We start from the raw sequence: 21,441 nt of genomic DNA on the forward strand, positions 1-21,441 counted from the left end.
CCGCCCCGCATCTCCCCAACCCTGCCGCGGCCCCGCCCCCACTCCCGCGACGACCCTGCGGCGGCAGCGTTCTCTGCTCGCCCCCACCCGGGGCTCCTAGAGCCTGCGTGTCGCGGCAGCATCCCGGGAGCCCCCTCCCGCCGTGGTGGTATATCCCGGCGCTACGGTGTCCGAGCGAGGCCTAAAGGACCGCGGCCCCGGCGGTTCGCGTTTCTCGTGTCTGCTTGACTGACAGCTGCTTCGCGGAGCTGCGGCGCGCGCAGGTACGGCGGGTTCGCGGGCTGGGGTCCCGTCGGCCTGACCGCATCCAGACTCGAGCTAAGAAATGGCAACAAGTGGTGGTGGCGCGGCTAGGACGCGGACTGCTGAGAGTGCACGGCCAAGGCGGTCTTCCCGCCTCCTGGCCCGGACTCCGAGGGGTCTCGGTCTGGAGCCCTTACCCGAGGTGCCCAGCCAGAGTCCGAGCTGTGGAGCTTGGGGCGTCCCCTTCCTTCCGCCGCTACAGAACCGTCGGCCGTACGGTGCCCCGGGTCCCGACGGTGTCCTCCCGCGCTCAGCAGTCCACTTCTTCCCTGAGAAGGGAATAGAAAAGGCTTTTCCCTCGGAGAGGATCAGGGTGGTGGTCCGGGAAGGCGTCGTGTAGGAGCACCCAATGAGCAGGCTTTATAACTTCTTTCTCCCGGGAAACTTGGCTTGGACGTGGAGGTTGCCCGGGGGACCGCTAGGGGCCACAGGTCTGCCTCACCTGGAGTTGACCAAAGTAAGGACTTAAGGGAATGGACGCAGTGAGAAGCTGGAAAGGTCCGTGGAGCTTGGGAACTTTGGGGTCTCGTTAGAGTGACACCTCTAGTTCCCCTGAGGGAACAAAAGCTGTGCTCTCCTTCATTGCAGGGGAGGTCAAGAAGGGTCTCCTGGGTCTTGAGTGTAGCTGGTCAGAGCCACTGCCCAACTTGGTGGCTATGCTTCCACTGTCACCCTGGACAGTCCCTCTAGCAACGTTTGACGTTTGACATCCCCCATGAAGCCACGTGCAGAGCCACGAGCTAGGCGACTTCCCGGTCCGGTCCAGTCCCCTCCCCCAACATCCTGCCCTGGCCAGAGGGGCAGTGGGGGCCTGTGAGTCACGGGGATCAGGCTCAGGATCAGAACTGAAGACTGCCCGCGGCCAGAGGTGAAGGTGGCAGGGGAGTGGGTTAGGAGATGGTCTGTAGGGTGGGCCCTAAGGATGGGGTGGAGGCCAAAGACTTCTTGAAGGAGGGGCCCAGTTCGGTCCTGCCCCTGGAAGACTTGTTTACTTAGGGAGAGTTGGAGAGGGAAGCCTGTGCCAAGCTGACATTCCTAGAATTCCTCGTGTGTGTGTGTGTGTGTGTGTGTGTGTGTGTGTGTGTGTGTGTGTGTGTGTGTGTAAAGCCCACTAGCTTCCAGTGCCTGTTGTGGGTGGTGGCATTTTCTCCTTCCCTAGTTCCCGCTCCAGCTCCCTGGATTCCCAGAAATGACCCAGGCTAGAGAACTCCAGGCTGTTGCTTTATCTGCCCAGCCTTTTGCTTATTACCCCTGAGGGGTGTGTGTGTGGGGGGGTGACAGAAAGGGGTGGGGGGTGCTGTGGGTCACGTCTCTCCAGAGCCCTGGCCAGGATCCCAGGCTCAGCTTCTACCGCTACCTTTTCCTGAGCGTTGTGGAGTTCCCATCTGATACTGTGCTGGGAGACAGATGGGGGTCACTTGTACCTGCCAGCTGGGCTAGCGTTCACCAATGCAAACCGCCTGACTGGTCTTTGGACTGGCAGTACCTGCGTGAGAATGGGTGCCTGCTTCTGTAGGGCAAGAGGGCACATCGAGCGAGATGTGCTCGCTCACACGCAGTTTCTAACCCATCTGCCACAGTTCCTGCCAGAGGAGGGGTCACTTCAGGGCAGGGGACAAGGAGGAAACCCATGATTGAAGTTTTGGCTGCCCAGTCCCTCCCACCCTGGGTGTTGCCCTGCAAATGGCCAGCCAAAAGAGGGTGCTCAGCCAAAAGAGGGTGCCGTACTGTGTGGTCCGAAGCACGGGGCTGGCTTCCAGCTGCCTTTACTGCCTGGACCTAGATCACAACCTCAGTTTCTCCATTTGTGAAGTTCTGGTGGGACCAGAAGCACGCACGAGGAGGGTCTCAGTTCCTCCACGTAAGGCTGACCATGAACTGGGGGAAGTGGGCAGAAGGGACTTCTCCTCAGGAACTAGTGTCTTCTGGCTTGCTCTTGTTCGTCACCCTTAGGGTATGGTGTGTGAGCACACACCCTCTCATACCTCACTCCCAGGCCGTAGCTGCGGCACACACACTGAATGTGTCCTCTACAAGCTGTCTAAATAGCTCTCGGAGCCTGTGGCTTGAAACTGAAGTGACCAACCTAAGATCCTTTTGGGCTGTCGAGGCTGGGGTACTTGGGACCCACACCTGAGCCGTCTCAATGCTTGGGGGCAGGTGTGCTTTATCGCATCATAAGCATCCTCTGGGTTTCAATTAGGTCCCTTCTATTTCCACTGCCACAGGAGCTCTAACAGAGAAATACCTGAGGGGGTAGGGCAGAAAGTTCAGGAACGGTGCTGTTTGTGGTGGCCAGAGAGCCCAGGGAGGAAGACTGAACCCTTTTACTGGCTGCACCAGAGAGATCTGCACCCCCAGCCCTGGCTCTGCCCCTGAAGAGGTGGGAGGCTGGAGGTGTCCAGGAGCTCTTGTTAGGCTGTGTGTGGCCCTCAGTCCTTGCTTCTTGGTGGGAGTTGTCAGCCTGCTGGACCAGGAATTCTTGGTGCTCCTGCCCAGGGTGGGGGTCTAGGGCAGGCACAGAGGCCCTGCAGGGCCTGAAGCCACAGCAGGAAGGCAGACACCACAGCCTGTTTGGATTGGCACAACTCTCCCTGCCTCATCAAAGAAGCTGTAGAGCCTCTCAGCCTAGGGCAGGGAAGGGAGTGGGGGGTAGCGGGGGCGAGCTCTCCTTCCTGAGCTAGCTGGGCTTGGAGGGGTTGGTTACTTGGGGGCCTAAACAAGCTGCTGAGCCACTTCATGCCTCTACCCTCCTGAGAGGTCAAAGGTGGTTTGCTTTGCTTGCTGGCAACTACTAGCCCCAGGCAGCCATGGTCAAACTTTGTCCAGAATTTGGGCAGGTCTCTTTCTGAGTAGGAACCTGGTCTGGTTATGTGGGTGTCCGTGGTTTCCTTGGCCTATCCCAGGCTTCCCATCTGCACCCACTCATGACTGAGAATGGCCTTAGCCGGGAGCCTTGCTGGCAGGTGGCCCCTATGTCCAGATCACTGTGGTTGGGCGTTGGGCCAGGGTGTTGAGAAAGGCACCCCCTCCTGGTTCAGATGGGGTGGCCTTGCTTTGGCCCTTCTGCTGTTATTGATCAGCCTGCACACCACGCCCTGGGAATTTTATACTTGGCAGTAGAAATGGACCTCATGTGACTGTCCTGAAGTCTGCTAGACTTCATGAACCCTGCTCATGTGGGTTTTATAGACAGGGCCTTCTAAACAGGAGAGTGGCACATGGTTCAGAGGACAGTGTGCAAATGCTGGGCTCACTGCAGAAACCAGAATGGCTCTCCTTTGTCCCGAGAACTTTTGGCACCTCTTGGGGAGCCCTTCTTATCCCCTTTGGCTGTGCTAGTTACTTTCTTCTCTCTCTTCCTCTTTCTTCTCTTTTGGTTTCTCGAGACAGCGTTTCTCTATGTAGCCCTGGTTGTCCTGGAACTCATTCTGTAGACTATGCTGGCCTCAAACTCACAAAGGTCTGCCTGCCTCTGCCTCCTGAGTGCTGGGAGAGAGAGACCAAGAGAGACCAAGGAGGGATGACGCTTATTGACTTGCTCTTCATGGCTCACCTAGCTTGCTGTTTTCTTTGTTTGTTTTTGTTTTTGTTGTTTTGAGTTTTTTGTTTTTTTAATATTTATTTACTTATTATGTATACAATATTCTGTCTCTATGTATGCCTGCAGGGCAGAAGAGGGCACCAGACCCCATCATAGATGGTTGTGAGCCACCATGTGGTTGCTGGGAATTGAACTCAGGACCTTTGGAAGAGCAGGCAATGCTCTTAACCTCTGAGCCATCTCCCCAGCCCTGTTGTTTTGTTTTTTGAGACAGAGTTTCTCTGTGTAACAGCCCCAGAATTTGCTCTGTAGACCAAGCTGGCCTCAAACTCACAGTTTGCTTTCTTATACACCCCAGAACCATCTGCTTAGGGTAACACCACCCACAAGGGGACTGGGTCCTTTCACCTTCATTATTAATCAAGAAAATGCCCTACAGAAGATTTTATGTATATAGGTGTGTGTCTGCATGTATACCTGTATACCACGTGAGTGCCTGGTGCCCACAGGGGCCAGAAGAGGGCATCAGATCCTCTGGAATTGGAGTTATAGAGGATTGTAAGCTGTTATGAGGGTGTTCGGAATTGAACCTAGGTTCTCAATTAAGAGCTAGTGTTTTGTTTTGTGTGAGACAGGGTTTCTCTGTGTAACTAACAGCACTGGCTGTCCTGGAACTAGCTCTTTTTTTTTAATTGATATTTATTGAGCTCTACATTTTTTCTCTGTTCCCCTCCCTGCCTCTCCCCTCCCCTCTTCAATCCTCCCCCAAGGTCCCCATGCTCCCAATTTACTCAGGAGATCTTGTCTTTTTCTACTTTCTACTTCCATGTAGATTATATCTATGTAAGTCTCTCTTAGTGTCCTCATTGTTGTCTAAGTTCTCTGGGATTGTGGTTTGTAGGCTGGCTTTCTTTGCTTTATGTTTAAAAACCACCTATGGGTAAGTACATGTGATAATTGTTTTTCTGTGTCTGGGTTACCTCACTCAAAATAATGTTTTCTAGCTCCATCCATTTTCATGCAAAATTCAAAATGTCATTATTTTTTTCTGCTGTGTAGTACTCCACTGTGTAAATGTATCTTTTTTTTTTTTGAGACAGGGTTTCTCTGTAGCTTAGGAGCCTGTCCTGGATCTAGCTCTTGTAGACCAGGCTGGTCTCGAACTCACAGAGATCCACCTGCCTCTGCCTCCTGAGTGCTGGGATTGAAGGCGTGTGCCACCACCGCCCGGCTGTACCATATTTTCCTTATCCATTCTTTGGTCAAGGGGCATTTAGGTTGTTTCCAGGTTCTGGCTACGACAAACAAAGCTGCTATGAACATAGCTGAGCACATGTCCTTGTGACACGATTGAGCATCCTTGGACATATACCCAAAAGTGGTATTACTGGGTCATGAGGAAGGTTGTTTCCTAATTTTCTGAGAAATCGCCACACTGACATCCAAAGCGGTTGTACCAGCTTACAGTACCACCAGCAATGCAGAAGTGTTTCCTTTACCCCACAACCTCTCCAGCATAAGTTGTCATTAGTGTTTTTAATCTTGGCCATTCTTTCAGGTGGAAGATGGAATCTCAGAGTTGTTTTGATTTGCATTTCTCTGATGACTAAGGATGTTGAACATTTCCTTAAGTGTCTTTCAGTCATTTTAGATTCCTCTGTTGAGAGTTCTCTGTTTAGGTCTGTATTCCATTTTTTTATTGGATTTTGTATTCTTTTGGTGTCCAATTTCTTGAGTTCTTTGTATATTTTGGAGATCAGACCTCTGTCTGATGTGGGGTTAGTGAAGATCTTTTCCCATTCTGTAGGCTGTTGTTTTGTCTTGTTGACCGTGTTCTTTGCTTTACAGAAGCTTTTCAGTTTCAGGAGGTCCTGTTTATTAATTGTTTGTCTCAGTGTCTGTGCTGCTGGGATTCTATTTACGAAGTGGTTCCCTGTACCAGTGCGTTCAAGTGTACTTCCCACTTTCTCTTCTATAAGGTTCAGTGTGGCTGGGTTTATGTTGAGGTCTTTGATTCATTTGGACTTGAGTTTTTTGCATGGTGATAGATATGGGTCTATTTTCATTCTTCTACATGTTGATATCCAGTTATGCCAGCACCACTTGTTAAATATGCTTTCTTTTTTCCATTTGGTATTTTTTGCTTCTTTATCAAAGATCAGGTGTTTGAAGATGTGTGGATTGATATCCGGGTCTTCTATTTGGTTCCATTGGTCCTGTCTGTTCTTATGCCAATACCAGGCTGTTTTCAGTACTGTAGCTCTGTAGTAGAGTTTGAAGTCAGGGATTGTGATACCTCCAGAAGTTCTTTATTGTACAGGATTGTTTTGGCTATCCTGGGGTTTTTTTTGTTTTTTGTTTTGCTTTTCCATATGAAGTTGAGTACCGTTCTTTAGAGGTCTTTGAGGAATTTTTCTGGGCATTGCGTTGAATCTTTCTGGAACTAGCTCTTGAAGACCAGGCTGGCCTCGAACTCACAGAGATTCGCCAGCCTCTGCCTCCCAAGTGTTGGGATTAAAGGCACATGCTGCCATCGTCCAGCTTTTTTAGTTTTGAAATAAGTAAGGTCTCTCTATGTATCCCTAGCTGTCCTGGAGCTTGCTGTGTAGACCAGATTGGCCTTGAATTTACTAAAATACCTCTGCCTCTGCCTCCTGAGTGTTGGGATTAAAGGCATGAGCCACCATACCCAGTTTAAAGGCCAATCTGATGGAGGCATTTTCTCTGTAGAGGTTCCCACTTCTCAGGTAACTTTAGCTTGTGTCAAGCTGACAAAAAACTAATCAGCACAGCTACCCCTGGGGGAAGAGAACTGGGGTCCAGGATGGCTGCACCTGGATTCTCTTGCTTATATCCTTCTGGCTGCAGTTCTGCCTCCTTCTCTCCTCACGGCCCTAGCTGATGCTCCCATGGTGTACCATGGGGAATTGCAACGCCAGCCCCAGATCCAGGGGATAAAGATGACCAAGTAGACAGTCAGCTTATTTATAGACTGCTGGAGCTCAGCTGTATATCTGACCCAGGGCTTCAGGCTTTCCTCCAGAGGAGTGGTCTGGTCACTAATCCCATTTGGGTGATGTCAGGATGGATGATGGTTTGGTCAGAGGTGGGGGTATAGCTTTTTCTGGTCAGTTTTGGATCTTTCCTGGCCCCTGTGGCTCCAACACTCTCCACTGGTGTCTAGATACTTGTGTGTGTGTGTGTGTGTGCGTGTGTGTGTGTGCGCGTGTGTGTGTGTGTGTGTGCGTGCGTGTGTGTGTGTGTGTGTGTATGTGTGTGTGTGTGTGTGTGTGCGTGTGTGTGTGTGTGTGTGTGTGTGCGTGTGTGTGTGCATGGCCTCTTACATGTATAATATACCATTATATAGGCACCCCCCCCAACCCCGACTGGTGTGTATCTGACTGAATCAAGAAGCCAAGGGAAGAGGGCCAGGGGCCAGGGGCCACAAGGGTTTTTAGGAGTCACCAGCTGCCTCCTGCTCTCTAGGCAGAGCCTGCAGGCTGTGTGTGGTCTCTGGTGGTCTGTGGGTGTGGTCCCTTTCCAGGGGTTCAGACACCAAAGAAAACTTAAGAGGAATTGAAAGGTAGAGGGCTGAGGTAAACCCCAGGTTGAGCAGGCACTTCCAGGCACACATCCGGCATTCTGGGGGCTCCCCTGGACTCACACATCCCAAGAACTGGGACCCTGAGCATGCAGCCTTGCGGGCCGGGGTTGCAGTTCCCCATTGTGGCCTCTCGGGGGCAGCAGTAGGCTGGTGCAGTGAGCCTAAGTGCTGGGCTGGGAACTGCAGACCTTACTTAGGCACCTGGGGTTTCCACTAAGACGCAGCCCCTTTAAGAGCTGCCCATGGACATCCTTTGTTTTTCTCTTTTCCTCATTCTTCCCGTTCCCTCTTCTTTTTCCTCACTCAGAGACCTTCAGCAAAAAGGTTTCCTTGTTCTGCTTTCGCTCCTGTCCTCTGGGCTGCAGATGAGATGGGGAACCTTGGCCCCATGTTTAGTACCTGGCCCACACTTTGGGGCTCTTATGATCTGCATCCTTTGGTTGGGTTGAAGCTCAGAGATTGGAGGATGGGACCCAGCAAGGGGCCATCATCTCTCCATCTTTGATGGGCTAGTGTGTATCTGGGCACACCTGCAAGGGGCAATGGTGCCAGTTACCATGTGCTTGTCTGCCTGGGATGGTGTTAATTAGTCATGGGCTGATTCTCCCTGAGCGGGTCAGAGTGAGACGCCAGGTCCCTGGTTATGCAGTTAGGCACCAGTGGGACTCTCAGAATGGCACATGGTTCCGATGGAATCTGGCTTTGCTCCCACTACCCCTAGGAGAATGGGCTGGACCAGAGGCTGAGCTGATTCAGTGAGCACTCTGGGCCAGCAGGGGGCCGTCTGGGGTTCTTTGGCGTCTCTCCTCTGCTACTTTGGTTCTTGAATTCTCTTTTTAAGTTAGGAAATCTCACGGACACCGCACCCTCCCAGGCACCACGGGCTCCCTAAGGCGCTTGAAAGCTAGAGCCGCCCAATTGCCACCAACAGCAATTGGGTCACCTCTTGATTTGCTCGGGGCTTTTCAAATCCTTCTTATGGTTGAAGAACTGCTGCAGAATGGGCGGCGGGCCTGTTGGGGGTGGTCTGGGGTGTAGGTTCGGGGCCGAGAACTGCTGCGATCTCATTCCCGGCCCAGCCTCCTCAAACGCTCCCCTGTCCTTCAGCTGCATCTTCCTCGGAGACCCCGGGAGGGTGACAAGGAGGAGGGAGCTCGGGGTCGCTGCGATTGGCCGGTGGGGCGGGGTCCTCGAGGGGCGGGGCCGCGCTGGATTGGCCGGGTGCGCTCGGGGCGCAGCGGGCCGGCCCGCAGGTGTCTGGCCGAGGGGTGGGAGCCAAGCTGCGCGCCCGCTGCTACCGCGGACCCGGGAGGGGTGGGAGCCCGCCGGTGTGGTGCGGATGGGGTGTCCGGGGGCAGCGGGCGCGGATCGCTGACAACGGCCGCAGCCAGTGAGCCTGGCGGCGGGGGCCTAGGCTCCCCAGCGCGATGCGCCGTTCCAGCACTGATGAGTCCACATACCGGCGCAGCCCTTCTCCGGAGAGCAAGGAGCCGGGCTTCGCGCGCGGGGGCCCCTTTAGGCGCTGCAGCAGCTTGTACGGGCGCGCGGGCGCCGGGGACGCCGGGGATGCGGGCGGCGGCTTCTTCGGCCTGCACACGAACCCCGGCCCCAAGGCGGCCCAGGCGCGCTATACTACTCCCAAGGGCAACAAGTATGTGGTCTTCTACCTAGACCTCTCCTTCATCTTCCTTCTAGAGCTGAAGCGCTGCAGCATGGCGCGCGGCTGCCTCCAGGGCGTCAAGTACCTCATGTTCGCCTTCAACCTACTCTTCTGGGTGAGTGCGGGGGTCTGAAGGACCGGGGTTCGCTGCTTTACCAGTGGATGCCAGAAGCCCTTTCCTCTCTTCTCCTCTGCTGTGGAGACAGGGTGTGTGCGCACGTGCTCACAGGACCGGCTGGTACCCAGCCTTGCCTCTCCTGGACTCCAGGCGTAGAACTGATCACCGCTTCTGTGCCACTGAGCCATGGGTGCCTTCCTCAGCCTCCTCCCGGTCTTTCCTCTTTAGCCTACGTCCTTCCCTCGCCCCTTTCACACAGTGCCCCTCTGGGAGATTGACCCACCAGGTCCTGGTCCCCAACTGGTCCCCCTGGATCCAGAAGATCAAGGGTATGTGTACTGCCCGACCGATTAGGGTCTAGGAACGTATCACAGACACTGGCCACGGACTCTTCACGGACATGGGTGACATCTGGCTCCCTGCCACCTCAGCAGAGACTCCAACTTTTGCTGGGGTATGCTGAGGTTGCTCAGACACTGGGTAACGTTCAGTTGGGGCTTGCATTATGGTAGAGCAGGAGATGACCCCCTCCAGTCTGGATAAAGGACAGTTTGCATACCCTCACCCCCTACTCCACAGTGTCACATCTGATTACCACCTGGTATTGGGACTTGGCTGAGCCTGGAGCCTGAGCGGAGGATGCTGGATTTGATTAGAGGTGACCCTTTATTACCTGGGCATAGCCTGGTGCTTCACTTACTAGCTAGGAAGCTTGGAGAATGGTACCCAAGGTCATTCCATATTCTACCTTGGTTTCTGAGCCAACTTTCTGAGAGTGGGTGTGACTGAGGTTGAGGGGTGTGGTTGGGAGCGAGGGAGTGTGGGAGTGGGAGGATAGGGGGCATCACTGGGATCTCCACTTGCTGCTCATTTGCGTGCAGTCCAGTTCAAGTCAAATGTGCAGACACCTAGGTCCACCTTCCTGACCTCCCTTTTCTTATGGAGCTGGGATTTGCTGGGACTCTGGGCTGCCTATGGGCAATAGTCCAGGGAGGTTGCTGCCCCACCTATCCCATCTTCCCCCAGCCCCATCAAGAGGTCTCTGCCAGAGGCTCCTAAGGGATGGGCCAGGTCTAGGAGTACTCACGTAGCAGGTGGGTATGAGCAGTAGGTGTGGGCTGAAGCTGTAAGCAGCCTGTATAAGGGCAATGCTTCTGTTTGAGGGACTTCAGTGGGCACCAGGGTATCTCTGACACTGTGACAATGGGGAGGGGGTGACTGTAGGCAACAGTATGACAGGTGGACAAGGCTCAAGAACTGCAGATGACAAAGTGACAAGTGGATGGGTGTAGCACTGTGACCAGACCTGACAGCTGTAGGTCCCTATGATGGCAGTAGGCAGCGGAGGTGCAGAAGGAGGGTTAGGAAGCAAGAGTGTTGGGCTGGGTAACAGTGGGGTAGTGTTGGTTTGGGGAGGCTGAGGCTGCTACTGAGCAGGCACATTCCACTGACCAGGGGATAACATCCTCTACCAGCAAAAGAAACGATCAGAACCCTTCCCGGCACAATTCCTGTGCTGAGAAACCCAGTTCCCTCCTCTTACCCACATGTACCTTCAGCCTGGCAGACAGGCGTGCATGCTTCAGCACCATCATGGCTTTTCCCTCCAGCTTGCTTCCCAGTGAGGGGTTAGAGACAACCACGCGAAGGTGCTGTGAACAGCATGGCTTTGCCTAGACATACCTGTGCTGGGCTTGGCAGAGTCCATCTGGGCTAGCAAGTGTGAGAGTCCGTCCATCTGGCCTGGTCAGTATGATGTCAGTCCACATTGTCCCTGGTATCTGTGAACTCAATCCCCCTCCTGCTGGTAACAGGCTGTGGGTGGGAGGGCCAGGGCACCCCCTACCTGAGCCCCTGATGACTCTTGCAAGAGAGGCTTTGACTCCCACTTGCCACCTAAAGTGTATGACCAGAAGACAGGACCCCAGCCTTTGCTATGTGTCCCGCCTCAGTTTCCCAACAATTAACCAGGCAACTAGGGTCAGAGCTGCACTGACCCCTAGACCTGTGTGGGGACCTGAGACGCCCATTCCCTCCTTCAGCAGATAGGCTCTCGCTGGGCAGTGATGCTCAACTCTACTGAGCACTTGGCTAACCTGCATTTGAGGTGCGCACAGGGCAAGGACTAGTTGGTTGGGGGTTGGGGGTGCCTCGGGAAGTAGGCTGAGCACACGGCCCTTGAACACAGTTGAGTGGGTAGGTGGTGTTGGGTGCTGGCGAGCAGCCCCTGGGACCCCCGTCTCAAGCCTCTGAGGCTGCACTGTAAGCTGGGCTTCTGCCAGCGAAGCTCTTCCTGTAATGGAAGTTGAGGTCCCTGGGGATCGGAGGGAGTCAGTAAAGCCTGGTTCTTCCTGTCTCCTTTCTCCTTTGCCTTCCCCTCCCCTGCCCTGGGCTCAGGGACCCATCCACCTTCCTGGGCAGCTACTGTGGTGTAAGGACTAGTCTGAATGGGGCTGAGCTCCTCAGCAAGGCCAGGGCGTTTCCATGGCTCTTCTGTATCCAGGTGCCAGAGACGCTGCTGGCCAGGCCTTGGCCATGTGGTTGGCTCCTCCCATAATGCACTGACCAGTCGGAGACCCTTCCTGTACTGCTTCCAGGCAGGTGACCCTCCCCAGTCCTTAGTCTAGCACAAGGTACAGCTGTCCCCTGCATGGTATGGTCAGTGTCTGTTTGGGCAGACAAGATGGAGGTTAGAGTCATGCCTGTTACCCAGACACTCTGTGACCCAAGAAGATCCTGTATTTGTTTGTTTGCTTTTTTGAGACGGGGTTTCTCTGTGTAACAGCCCCAGCTGTCCTGGAACTAGCTCTTGTACACCAGGCTGGCCTCGCATTCACTGAGATTCGCCTGCCTCTGCCTCCCGAGTGCTGGGATTAAAGGCGTGTGCCACCACTGCCTGGCGAAAATCCTGTATTCTTGGCATTTCAGATTCTCCATTTTGATCATGCAAAGTGACACAAAGGTGTGTGGATCAGGGTCTCCCAGCTCCCACCCAGGTGGCCTGTAATGACCTGAGCTGGAGGAGGCATAGGAGTCAAGCTCCACTTTCCTTTCCTTAAGGGAGGGTACTGGAGCCCCACCCTGGCCCTGCTCTGCCTGGGCTGTCAGCATTACAGCCTCAGTACCTGCCTTATGCAGTCCCCAAGGAAGGTCCGGCCAGGCACAGGGATCTGCCCCCACACTGGCAGCAAGTTGCAGGGCACATGCCTTGCTAGGCCCTTGGTCGTCTATTGCCATGATGAGCTGAGGTGGTAACTGATGAACAGTGGTCCTGGTGTTGGCCGCTGGCACTTTTAGTCTGGTGGGTGAGGGGACCAGGACTGGGACCAGGGACTGGGGGACCTCTCTGCTTCCTGTAACAGCCTATATTTGTGATGGGGGTGGCAGGGAACTGCCCATACAGAAAGTCACAGACTAGTCTGTGCTTTGGGATGTTGGTGGCTCCAGCAATGTCCTGAGTAGGAAGAAACAAAGTTATGTTTTTAAAGTATTTTGAGACAGTCTGTCTCACTTAGCCCAATCTTTCCTTACTTATGATGACACTGAACTCCTGACCTTGCTGCTTCTACCTTTAAAGTGCCAGGAATACTGGCGTGTGCTACTACACATGGTTTATGTGGTGCTGGGTGTCTAACCCAGCACACACTTGGCAAACACTCTACTAACTCAGGTACATCCCCAGGCGTGCATTCAATTTTAAGTACACAAACTCACCCCACTGGGATAACCAATGTCCTAGCCAAGATGGGGAAGGTTCCTGCCAGCCTGCAGGAGAGGGGCTTTTGGACATAGCCTTGGTTTATACAGGGGGCCCAGCCCTTCCACCTCCACCAAAGATGTGGCTAGCTGCCCGGCCATCTGCCACATTGAGTTGTATGGCTGGAGGGGTGGTGGGCAGAGTCTTGTTAGCACTCGCCTCTGTGGATCTGGACAGGCACATTTGGTGGGCACCCAGTGCCATGTGGCACTCAGCCTGAAGCTGATCCGAGGGGCTGGAGGCTAAGGTAACTGCTGTGCACAGGTTTGGGTGGTACCTCATTACACCTCTCGGACTGCCACAGGCATCATAGAGTGCCTAGCAGGTGGCCAAGATAGGCTGTGCTTGGGATGCAGGACCATGGTGGCAGGAGGTCCTGCCCCTGGGTGTTGTTCCCAGCTACTATCCCTTCAGGACCCTAGCTTCTCTAGATTGCTGTGGGGAGTAGGCTTTGCCTCCCACCAGGGCTCCTCTATAGTCTGGTGGTACAGCTGCAGAAGAGTGAGCCAGCAATAGGAGGTGGTCTGCCTTAGAAGTGGGGCTCAGGAAACTGGGGAACATTGTAGATTCAGGATAGGGGTTTTAGCTCCATCCCCAGTTTTGATTCAGGAGAGACCTTGCTCCAGGCCCCCAGGGCTCAGCCCTAAGTCCTGCTTTTCTCATCTTCTGAGAGTCTCACAGGCCCTTTTTCTTTTGATCTTTGAAGCTGTAATTTTCCTGCCAAAATGTTTTAGAATCTGCGTGCACTAAAACATTTTTAAATTACAGGTACAGTACTCTTAGCACACGCACGTTTTCATTAGTGCACCCTTGCATGTGGCATTGGCTCGGGCTGTGAAAGGGGTGGCCCATGAAATGTTGGTGGCTCTGCGTGTGCTGCTCATGTGTGACAAGGCATGTGACACCTCTGGGTGGCAGTGAGGGGCATCTGGGCTGCTGTTTGTCTTTTTCTCAGCGAGGGTGACAGGCTATGTAGTAGTTAATGGAGATTTTTCCTGCTGTCTCTGGGTGGAGGGAAGCATGTCTCACCGTGTCAGTGAAGGAGAACGCTTCTCTTCTGGGTGTGGGGTTCGGGGTTCTTCCCATTCTACTCTTGGAGATTGCCCCGTCCTGGCCTCCTGGAATGGGGTATCTCCCCCACCCCAGTGGTGCCAGCTGCTTTGCACAGCGGTGTCCTTCCTATGCCCTTCTCGGTCCCGTGGGGCAGGGGCACTCCAGCAGCTCACTTTCCTGCTGACACGAGCCGTCTGCTGTCTTTGGAAGGCAGAGGCGGATGGTGCAGACAGCTTGGGTCTTAATGACACTTGCCTTTTACCAGCATCTCCCCTCCCCCCTGCTCAAGGACCTGCCGTCATGAGTGCTCAGCCTCATGAAGGGTCATGGCTCCTCTGGGGCAGTGTTATGCTATGGGTTGGTGTTTCTTGAGGCCTCTTGCTACTTTTGACTTGCAGCTCTTCTAGGGCAGGTACAACGTAGAGTGAGCGTGGGGTGTCCTGCTCTTACAACTTTATAGCCTTGGTAATTCTGATCCAGTCCAAGGTAGCAGGTAGGGTATTAACTTCTGCTTAGCAGTGTGGGGCCTTGGAGGTCCTTCCATAACCTGTGAGACACATTACTGGGTCCTGGAAGACTTCGTGATGCTTGGGACCTTATGAAGGTTATGGGACAAACCCATGGAGACAGGAGAGACCTTGTTTGCTATGGCCCTGGAGAAGCCTTCCAGATCTCTCAGCTTTGTGTGTTTGTGGAATGATATTGTGCCTTGTGGTTGGGTGATTGATTCAGTGACTATCACATGGCAAGATCTCCATTAGGGACACTTCTCACATGTTGAATGGGGATGTCTGGCCCATCCAGCTGCTTTACTTGATCAACACCATAGACAACACCACCTCTCAACCACTGGCAGTCCTGCAGAGGTCCCAACCATAAAGGAGGCAACTCTGTAGACTGGCTGTGAGGAGATGTCACCCAAGGCATATGTATCCCCCCGCCCCCGAGGCAGGTTTCCTGATCCTTCTCCTGGATGCAGAGCTTCCCATATGGCCAGCTTTCCCAGGTCCCTTTGCTTCCTGCTGACTCCATAGTAGTGTCTCCAGGAGCTACCTGGAACTGAGAACCTTGGGTCAGAGCCCACATCATGGGCTCCTGTGCCATGCCCTGTCCAGTTCTTTGTTGGGCTGCGAGGCCTTTTCCCAGAGCCCATCAGCTGGTGGTCCATCCCTAGCCTCTAGGAATACATCTTCTCTCCTCTCCAAGGCCTCAGGTGTGGTGGAGCTGTAGCTCCCCTACCACCATGGCAGCCCCCTATCCTGAGGCAGACTAGATGTCCCTGTCACCATGCCACGATGAGCCCTCTGTAGTCAGCCGCCATATGCCTTTCTTCCCTGCTTTCTCTTATTTGGATTTTTATAAAAATGAGTGATAAAAGAGTCCGGTGGGTGGAATGCACCTTTAATCCCAGCACTTGGGAGGTAGAAGCAAGTGGATCTCTGAGTTCCAGGACAGCTAGGATTGCACAGAGAAATCCTGTGTCAAAATAAAAATGAAAAAACTGATGAAGCTCCGGGAGGCTCGGAGAGGGGTGGATGTCTGGGCAGTAGCGGGTGCTCTGGTGAGGCCCTCCGGTTGGTACAGAGAGCTACTGCAGTTTGATTATGAGCGGGAAGTGTGCCGAGCCAGGGTTATGAGTAGCCCAGGGCAAGGGGGCCACATGGCTGGGTGGGCCGCTCAACTGCCATGGCCTCTATAGGGTGTAGGGAAGGAAGGTTGCAGGATCAGAGGGCCCAAGGAGATTCAGTCCCTTCTGGCCAGACACTGGGTCGGTGGATGCATCGTGCAGGGAATCTGGAGGTACAGTCTCACTGGGGCTGTATGAGGAGGTGTACTCTGTCACAGGCCACTGTCATTGCGGGGAAGGGAAGGGACTTGAGGCGTGGTGCCCTGCCCCAGGAATTAAGATGTTTCCAGTGGTTCCCAGGCTGGCAATGTTGGCCTGAGCTTGTGGGTGGAGCCCCGCCAGTCACCTCACCCCTTTTCTCTCTCTTTCTGTATTGCCGCGGTCCTAGCTGGGTGGCTGTGGTGTCCTGGGCGTTGGCATCTGGTTGGCTGCCACACAGGGAAACTTTGCCACCCTATCATCCTCATTCCCATCCTTGTCGGCTGCCAATCTGCTCATCGTCACTGGTACCTTCGTCATGGCCATCGGCTTCGTGGGCTGCATTGGGGCCCTCAAGGAGAACAAGTGCCTACTGCTCACTGTGAGTGTGTTGGGCCCCTTTGTGGCTCTCGGTGCCATCACCTTCACTTCAGGGGCCTGTCCAGCACCAGAGGGGTTGCTCAAGAGAATACATTATAGCTGGGGTCGGGGGCTGAGGCAGGACAATCATGAGGTCCAGGCTAGTCTGGGGTCCAGAGCAAGACCCTGTCTTAAATAAAGTTTAAAGGGGGAGGGCACTAGTCTAGAAGAATGCTTGCATGATATGCATGAGGTTTGAGTCCCAGCACCACACATAGAAAAAGCATACCACAGCTTGGAGGGACAAGGCATAGACCCAAGAACTTAGGCGTGCCCACATGTGGCCTTTACCGGACTGTTCTGAGACTCATCCTTGTGGTGACCCCAACTTGCCCCTGGCCCTACCCTCTGTGGAAATCTCACAGCACCATTTGGCCTTGGCAATATATTTATGGCAAGGAAGCTATTTCCTCCTCCACAGTTTATAAAGTTAATCACAGGTAATTAGGAAAGGGCTCCTAGAGGCTCTTACAATTAATGTTCCTGACAGGCCTCAAGCGGCAGGGCAGTGGACTGAAGCTCCGTGTCAGAGGCTTTGAATGGTTCCTTTCCTCTACCTGGGGAGGGTTTTGCTCAGGGCCTCCGTCTCTTGTAGAGACAATCTATTCCCTCTCCCGCCCCTAAAGGGGGTACTGCAGAATGTTTACAGGCTGCTGATAGGTGATGCTTGGGATCTCTTTTATTTTTATTTTTTGGTTTTTTGAGACAGGGTTTCTCTGTGTTACAGCCCTAGCTGTCCTGAAACTAGCTCCTGTAGACCAGGCTGGGCTCGAACTCACAGAGATCCACCTACTTCTGCCTCCCAAGTGCTGGGATTAAAGGCGTGCGCCACCACTGGGAATGGAGCCCAGCAGTAGAGTACTTGCCTAACATGTCCTGGGAAGGGGAGCATGTAGAGGGAGACCCAAACAGAGGTGTCAGGCCAGGAGCCCGGGAAACAGGGACATATACCCACATGGGGATGTTTAGATCATGCATGGGGCTCTCCAGGAGCAGGATGTGACTAAGGACATCCTCTCTACAGTTCTTTGTGCTGCTGCTGCTGGTGTTCCTGCTGGAAGCCACCATTGCTGTGCTCTTCTTTGCCTACAGTGACAAGGTATGTTGCTGCGAATAGACAGCACACGGGGTGCTGGGAGAGTCAGTGTAGACACAGTACCCAGGGATCTGTCTGTGGCTCTGGTTGTATGGGTGGCACAACAGCACTCTTCACTCCTCTTGTGAGTGCAGGCTGCTAAGTGTACACTGTTCCAGCCACCCCAACCTGCAACTGCAGCTTACGTGTGCCATGTGTTGTTTCCCTTACCTATCTGTCTGTTTAATGGGTTTACTGAAAATCTGGGATCTTGAGTTATATATAGCTAGCACTATGTTCCAAGCTCCTGTGTCCCTGACTTTCTGTAAAGGACTGCAGGAAGCTCCATGTACAGGCTGGGAGTTGCCTTCTTCAGTGCCCTAGCTCCTTTACTGAAGACCTAGGAATGATGCCCATCCCCTCAGCGGTAGAGCAGACACGCCTGCTTGTACTAGCAAGTAGACTGTAGTCCTCCCTTAGCCAACAAGAGGAAGCCTACAGAGATGAGAGGACAAAGGCCTGAACTAGGGCCCTTGTAGTTCTGGGAGGACAAGAACCTGGGTGTGATCAGGTGGTAGGGTAGTGGGTAGTCCCAGGAAACAGGCAAGGGAGGGGCATGTGGTATTGCTGAGGGATGGTGTCTGTCGTGGAGGGTATTCACTGGTGGCCTGTTAACAGATCGACAGTTATGCCCAAGAAGACCTGAAGAAGGGCCTGCATCTGTATGGCACACAGGGCAACGTGGGCCTCACCAACGCCTGGAGCATCATCCAGACTGATGTGAGGCTTGGGCAGCCTTCTTGGTATGGCGGGACAGGCTAGCGGGGGTGGGTGTTGTGGCTGCCTCCCCACCAGCCCTTTGCTTTCCTCCTGCTCCTAGTTCCGTTGCTGTGGAGTCTCCAATTACACTGATTGGTTTGAGGTATACAACGCCACTCGTGTGCCTGACTCCTGCTGTCTGGAGTTCAGTGACAGCTGTGGGTTACATGCACCTGGTACCTGGTGGAAATCGGTAAGGGCTTTTCCCTCTTTTGGGTGGCTGCAGAGGTGGGGTTTCCCCAGCTGATCCTGGCTCTTCTGCAGCCCTGTTATGAGACAGTGAAGGCCTGGCTCCAGGAGAACCTGCTAGCTGTGGGCATCTTTGGACTGTGCACGGCGCTGGTGCAGGTGAGCAGGGCAGGGCAGGGCCTGGGAATCTTGACCAGGGAGCACAATGGCAGAGGATTTACCCTCAGGAGCCTGTGACCTGGGCAGGGAGGTAACAGTGCAGACTGTAAGAAGCCGGTGCCTTGGAGGAAGTTCACTAGGGGAGCTGACCTTTAGTTTCTCAAGGACTAAGTGCTGCTCAGTGCTCCCTGCCTGTGCAGAGTCTGCTGTCACCTAGTGGGTCAACACAGCCAGGCAGCCATACTGGTTGGGAGTGACAGGACTTCCCAATGCAGAATGAGGGTGGCACTTGAGACCCTACTGCTTCCAAGGCCCTGCTCTCCTCCTGGGTTCATAGCCATCCACAGAAGTGCTGAGAGTTGGCAGTGTGATGCTCCAGGCTAAGTGGGGCAGACTTACAGGGCAGCCAAAATTCATCTGGCAAACAGATACCAGTTGGCTCCAGCTAGAACAGGTGGTACAGTAAGGGAGATGGCCTGGCTCAGGCCAGGTCGGAGAGGAGTGTGACCTAAAGTGCAAACCACAACTTACCCTGGGGATGAGTTGCAGGAGTGGGGTAATACCAGGCTACCCAGGAAGCCCAGGCCCTTCTGCCTATGGGCAAAGGCCTGTGACCTCTTGTCTCCACAGATCCTGGGCCTCACTTTCGCCATGACCATGTACTGCCAGGTGGTAAAGGCGGATACCTACTGCGCATAGGTCTCACAGCCTCTGCTTCTCTGCCAAAGGACCCCGCCCATGGGGGAGATGTCCAAACCCGCTTCCCATGCAGGACTCGGTGCTCTGCTGAACACAGGGGGAAGAGCTTGAGGCCAAAGCACCCAGGATCCACCCCTGCACCCAACGGGGCCTCTGCTTGGGTGGCTGCAGTCACCAGATTATAGTGTTGGTGCCATGCATGGCACCCAGGGCTAAGAGCCCAGGGAACTTTGACTTTTTATATCCATATATCTTCCAGTATTCGCACAGGATAGGGTCCCCAGCCTTGCATGGATGCCAGGTTGGGGGCAGGCCCAGTCTGCTCAAGGCCCACAATGGTCCTGGTGCTCCAGGCAGGGCCAGGTTCCATTGATTCACATTCCATGATGGTGGCGCCGGACCAGGTGCATCTTAATAAAGTATGAGTAGCCCCTGTGTCTAGCTGGACACACAAAAATTGTACAGCCACAGCCTCCAACTGAGGAAGTTCTTTCATTAGCCAAGGGTCAGCAGAGTTGGGAGCACTGCTGACCCACTGCAGATTGGGGGAAGAGATGGCCTCTGTCCATTCCTGTCTCTCCTGGGATATCACAGACACTCTTGTATCTCTGTCCTAGGAACTCTGCCCTTGGATTGTGCAGACAGACTGCAAACAGCACCTCTAGGTGACACAAGCCTTGCCAGAGTTAAAGCATCAAAGTTGTGTCTTCTTAACCAGGGGGTAAAGAAGAACCCTAGGTGAGGGCCTCTAGCTGTAGGGCTAGTACCCTGGGTGTTTAGGTGACCTCCTCCTAGGGCCCTCAGGAGCTGTGAGGCACCTGACTCCCAGTCCCTACATCCTGCTGTCTGAGAGGCCTACTCTGCGACACAGTTCTCATTAGCGGTCATCCTTGTGACTCGCACACCTGAGAGTGACGTGCACTGGAGAGAATCTCACCAGCTATCTGTGGGGTTGCTGCTACCCTTCCCATTCTCTGGCTCTGGGCTGAATCCTTGCTTCCCACTGTCCTCTCTCTAGTAGAAGCCATAGGACCTGAAGAATCTCAGAATTACTATGGAGTCAGCTGCTCCAGACAAGCTGCTAAATTAGCAAAAGGCCCTTTTACTTATAGGTTGCTAAACAGAGGAAGCTGCATTCAGAATACATGGTGTGCTGACTCTGCTCAAAGCCTTGGCCCTCTTGAGCTTCCCTCAGGTCCCAGGATGCCCTTCCCATCCCCTCCTCCTTTCCATCCCCAAGCTGAGCAGCTCTCAGAGATGGCTCATGGTCACCAGACCACCATAGCCACTAACAGCCCACAGTGCTTTACCCTTACTGACTGAATTTCTATCCACCAGTCGGTCAGTTCTTGAACAGCACCTCTGTGCACCCCAACTTTGCTGACCCAAACCCAGAACCTGAATTTACTGCTTAGGGGGGTTGCCCCTGGATGGCTCTGGGGTCAATCTTCAGCACCAATGAGGAAAAAGAAACCGAGAAGCGAACTGGGCTGCCCACTTTTCTGTAGCCCTAGAGAACTCACCCAAGTTCCCATCTACTCCTGTCATTGATATCGTCACCCCATTCCAATCAGGACCCTTGCCTGTGGCACTCTGACCTCTACTGCCTTGTCCCTGTACCACCTTGGTCACTCCATCTGCTCACCGCAGGCTGTGCCCCAGCCAGCCTGCTGTTGTTACTTCTCCAGTACTCTGCCCGCAACCAGGTAAGCTCCATGCCACTCACTTTGTTTTTGTAGACTAGGTTGTTCTCAAACTCACAGAGACCCGCCTGCATCTGCTTCCCGACTACTGGGATTAAAGGTGTGTGCCACCGTGCCCGGCTGTCGCTCACTCCTTATATTCAGATATTCCCATCTACTACACCCTCAGAGTCAAGGCTGGAGAGAGCCAGGGCCAGCCAGTCCCAACTCCTACCACTCCTGTAACACAACACAGCACAGGAGCACACTGACGACCACTTCTTATAGAACGGGAGGCCAAGATGCCTCTGTCCCCTCACACTCACCTTGTCCTGGTCTGGCTGTGTCTCTTTCTCAGAGCTGGGGGTGGGGTGGGAGTAAGGGCAGCCCCCAAGGACTCTGTAAGTATCAGCTAGCAGAGTCTGTCCACCTTACGATCCCCTGATCCAGCACCCCAAGTTCTCAGCCCTGGCTACACTGACCTGAGTGGCCAGGATCCACTTCTAGTCTGGCAGAATATAGTCAGTAGGTAGC

At 54.0% G+C, this 21,441-nt stretch overlaps 1 protein-coding gene across 4 annotated transcripts; it reads left to right on the forward strand.

Annotated features, from left to right (window-relative positions):
- Nucleotides 1-45: 45 nt before the first annotated feature.
- Tspan4 (tetraspanin 4) lies at nucleotides 46-19,689 on the forward strand. 4 transcript variants are annotated; one of them, XM_075972791.1, is made up of 8 exons: nucleotides 46-263; nucleotides 9,147-9,226; nucleotides 16,055-16,246; nucleotides 17,309-17,383; nucleotides 18,038-18,139; nucleotides 18,240-18,371; nucleotides 18,443-18,526; nucleotides 19,157-19,689. In XM_075972791.1, the coding sequence occupies exons 2-8, from the start codon at nucleotides 9,164-9,166 to the stop codon at nucleotides 19,223-19,225; spliced, it is 717 nt and encodes a 238-aa protein (XP_075828906.1). In that variant the 5' UTR covers nucleotides 46-263; nucleotides 9,147-9,163; the 3' UTR covers nucleotides 19,226-19,689. The 4 variants fall into 4 exon arrangements, with proteins under 4 accessions (XP_075828906.1, XP_075828905.1, XP_075828904.1 ...); XM_075972790.1 differs by lacking the exon at nucleotides 46-263 and adding an exon at nucleotides 1,065-1,171; XM_075972789.1 differs by lacking the exon at nucleotides 46-263 and adding an exon at nucleotides 2,144-2,164.
- Nucleotides 19,690-21,441: the final 1,752 nt, after the last annotated feature.

Source organism: Microtus pennsylvanicus, chromosome 5 (genome assembly GCF_037038515.1).
Source record: "Microtus pennsylvanicus isolate mMicPen1 chromosome 5, mMicPen1.hap1, whole genome shotgun sequence".
Taxonomy (NCBI): Eukaryota; Metazoa; Chordata; class Mammalia; order Rodentia; family Cricetidae; genus Microtus; species Microtus pennsylvanicus.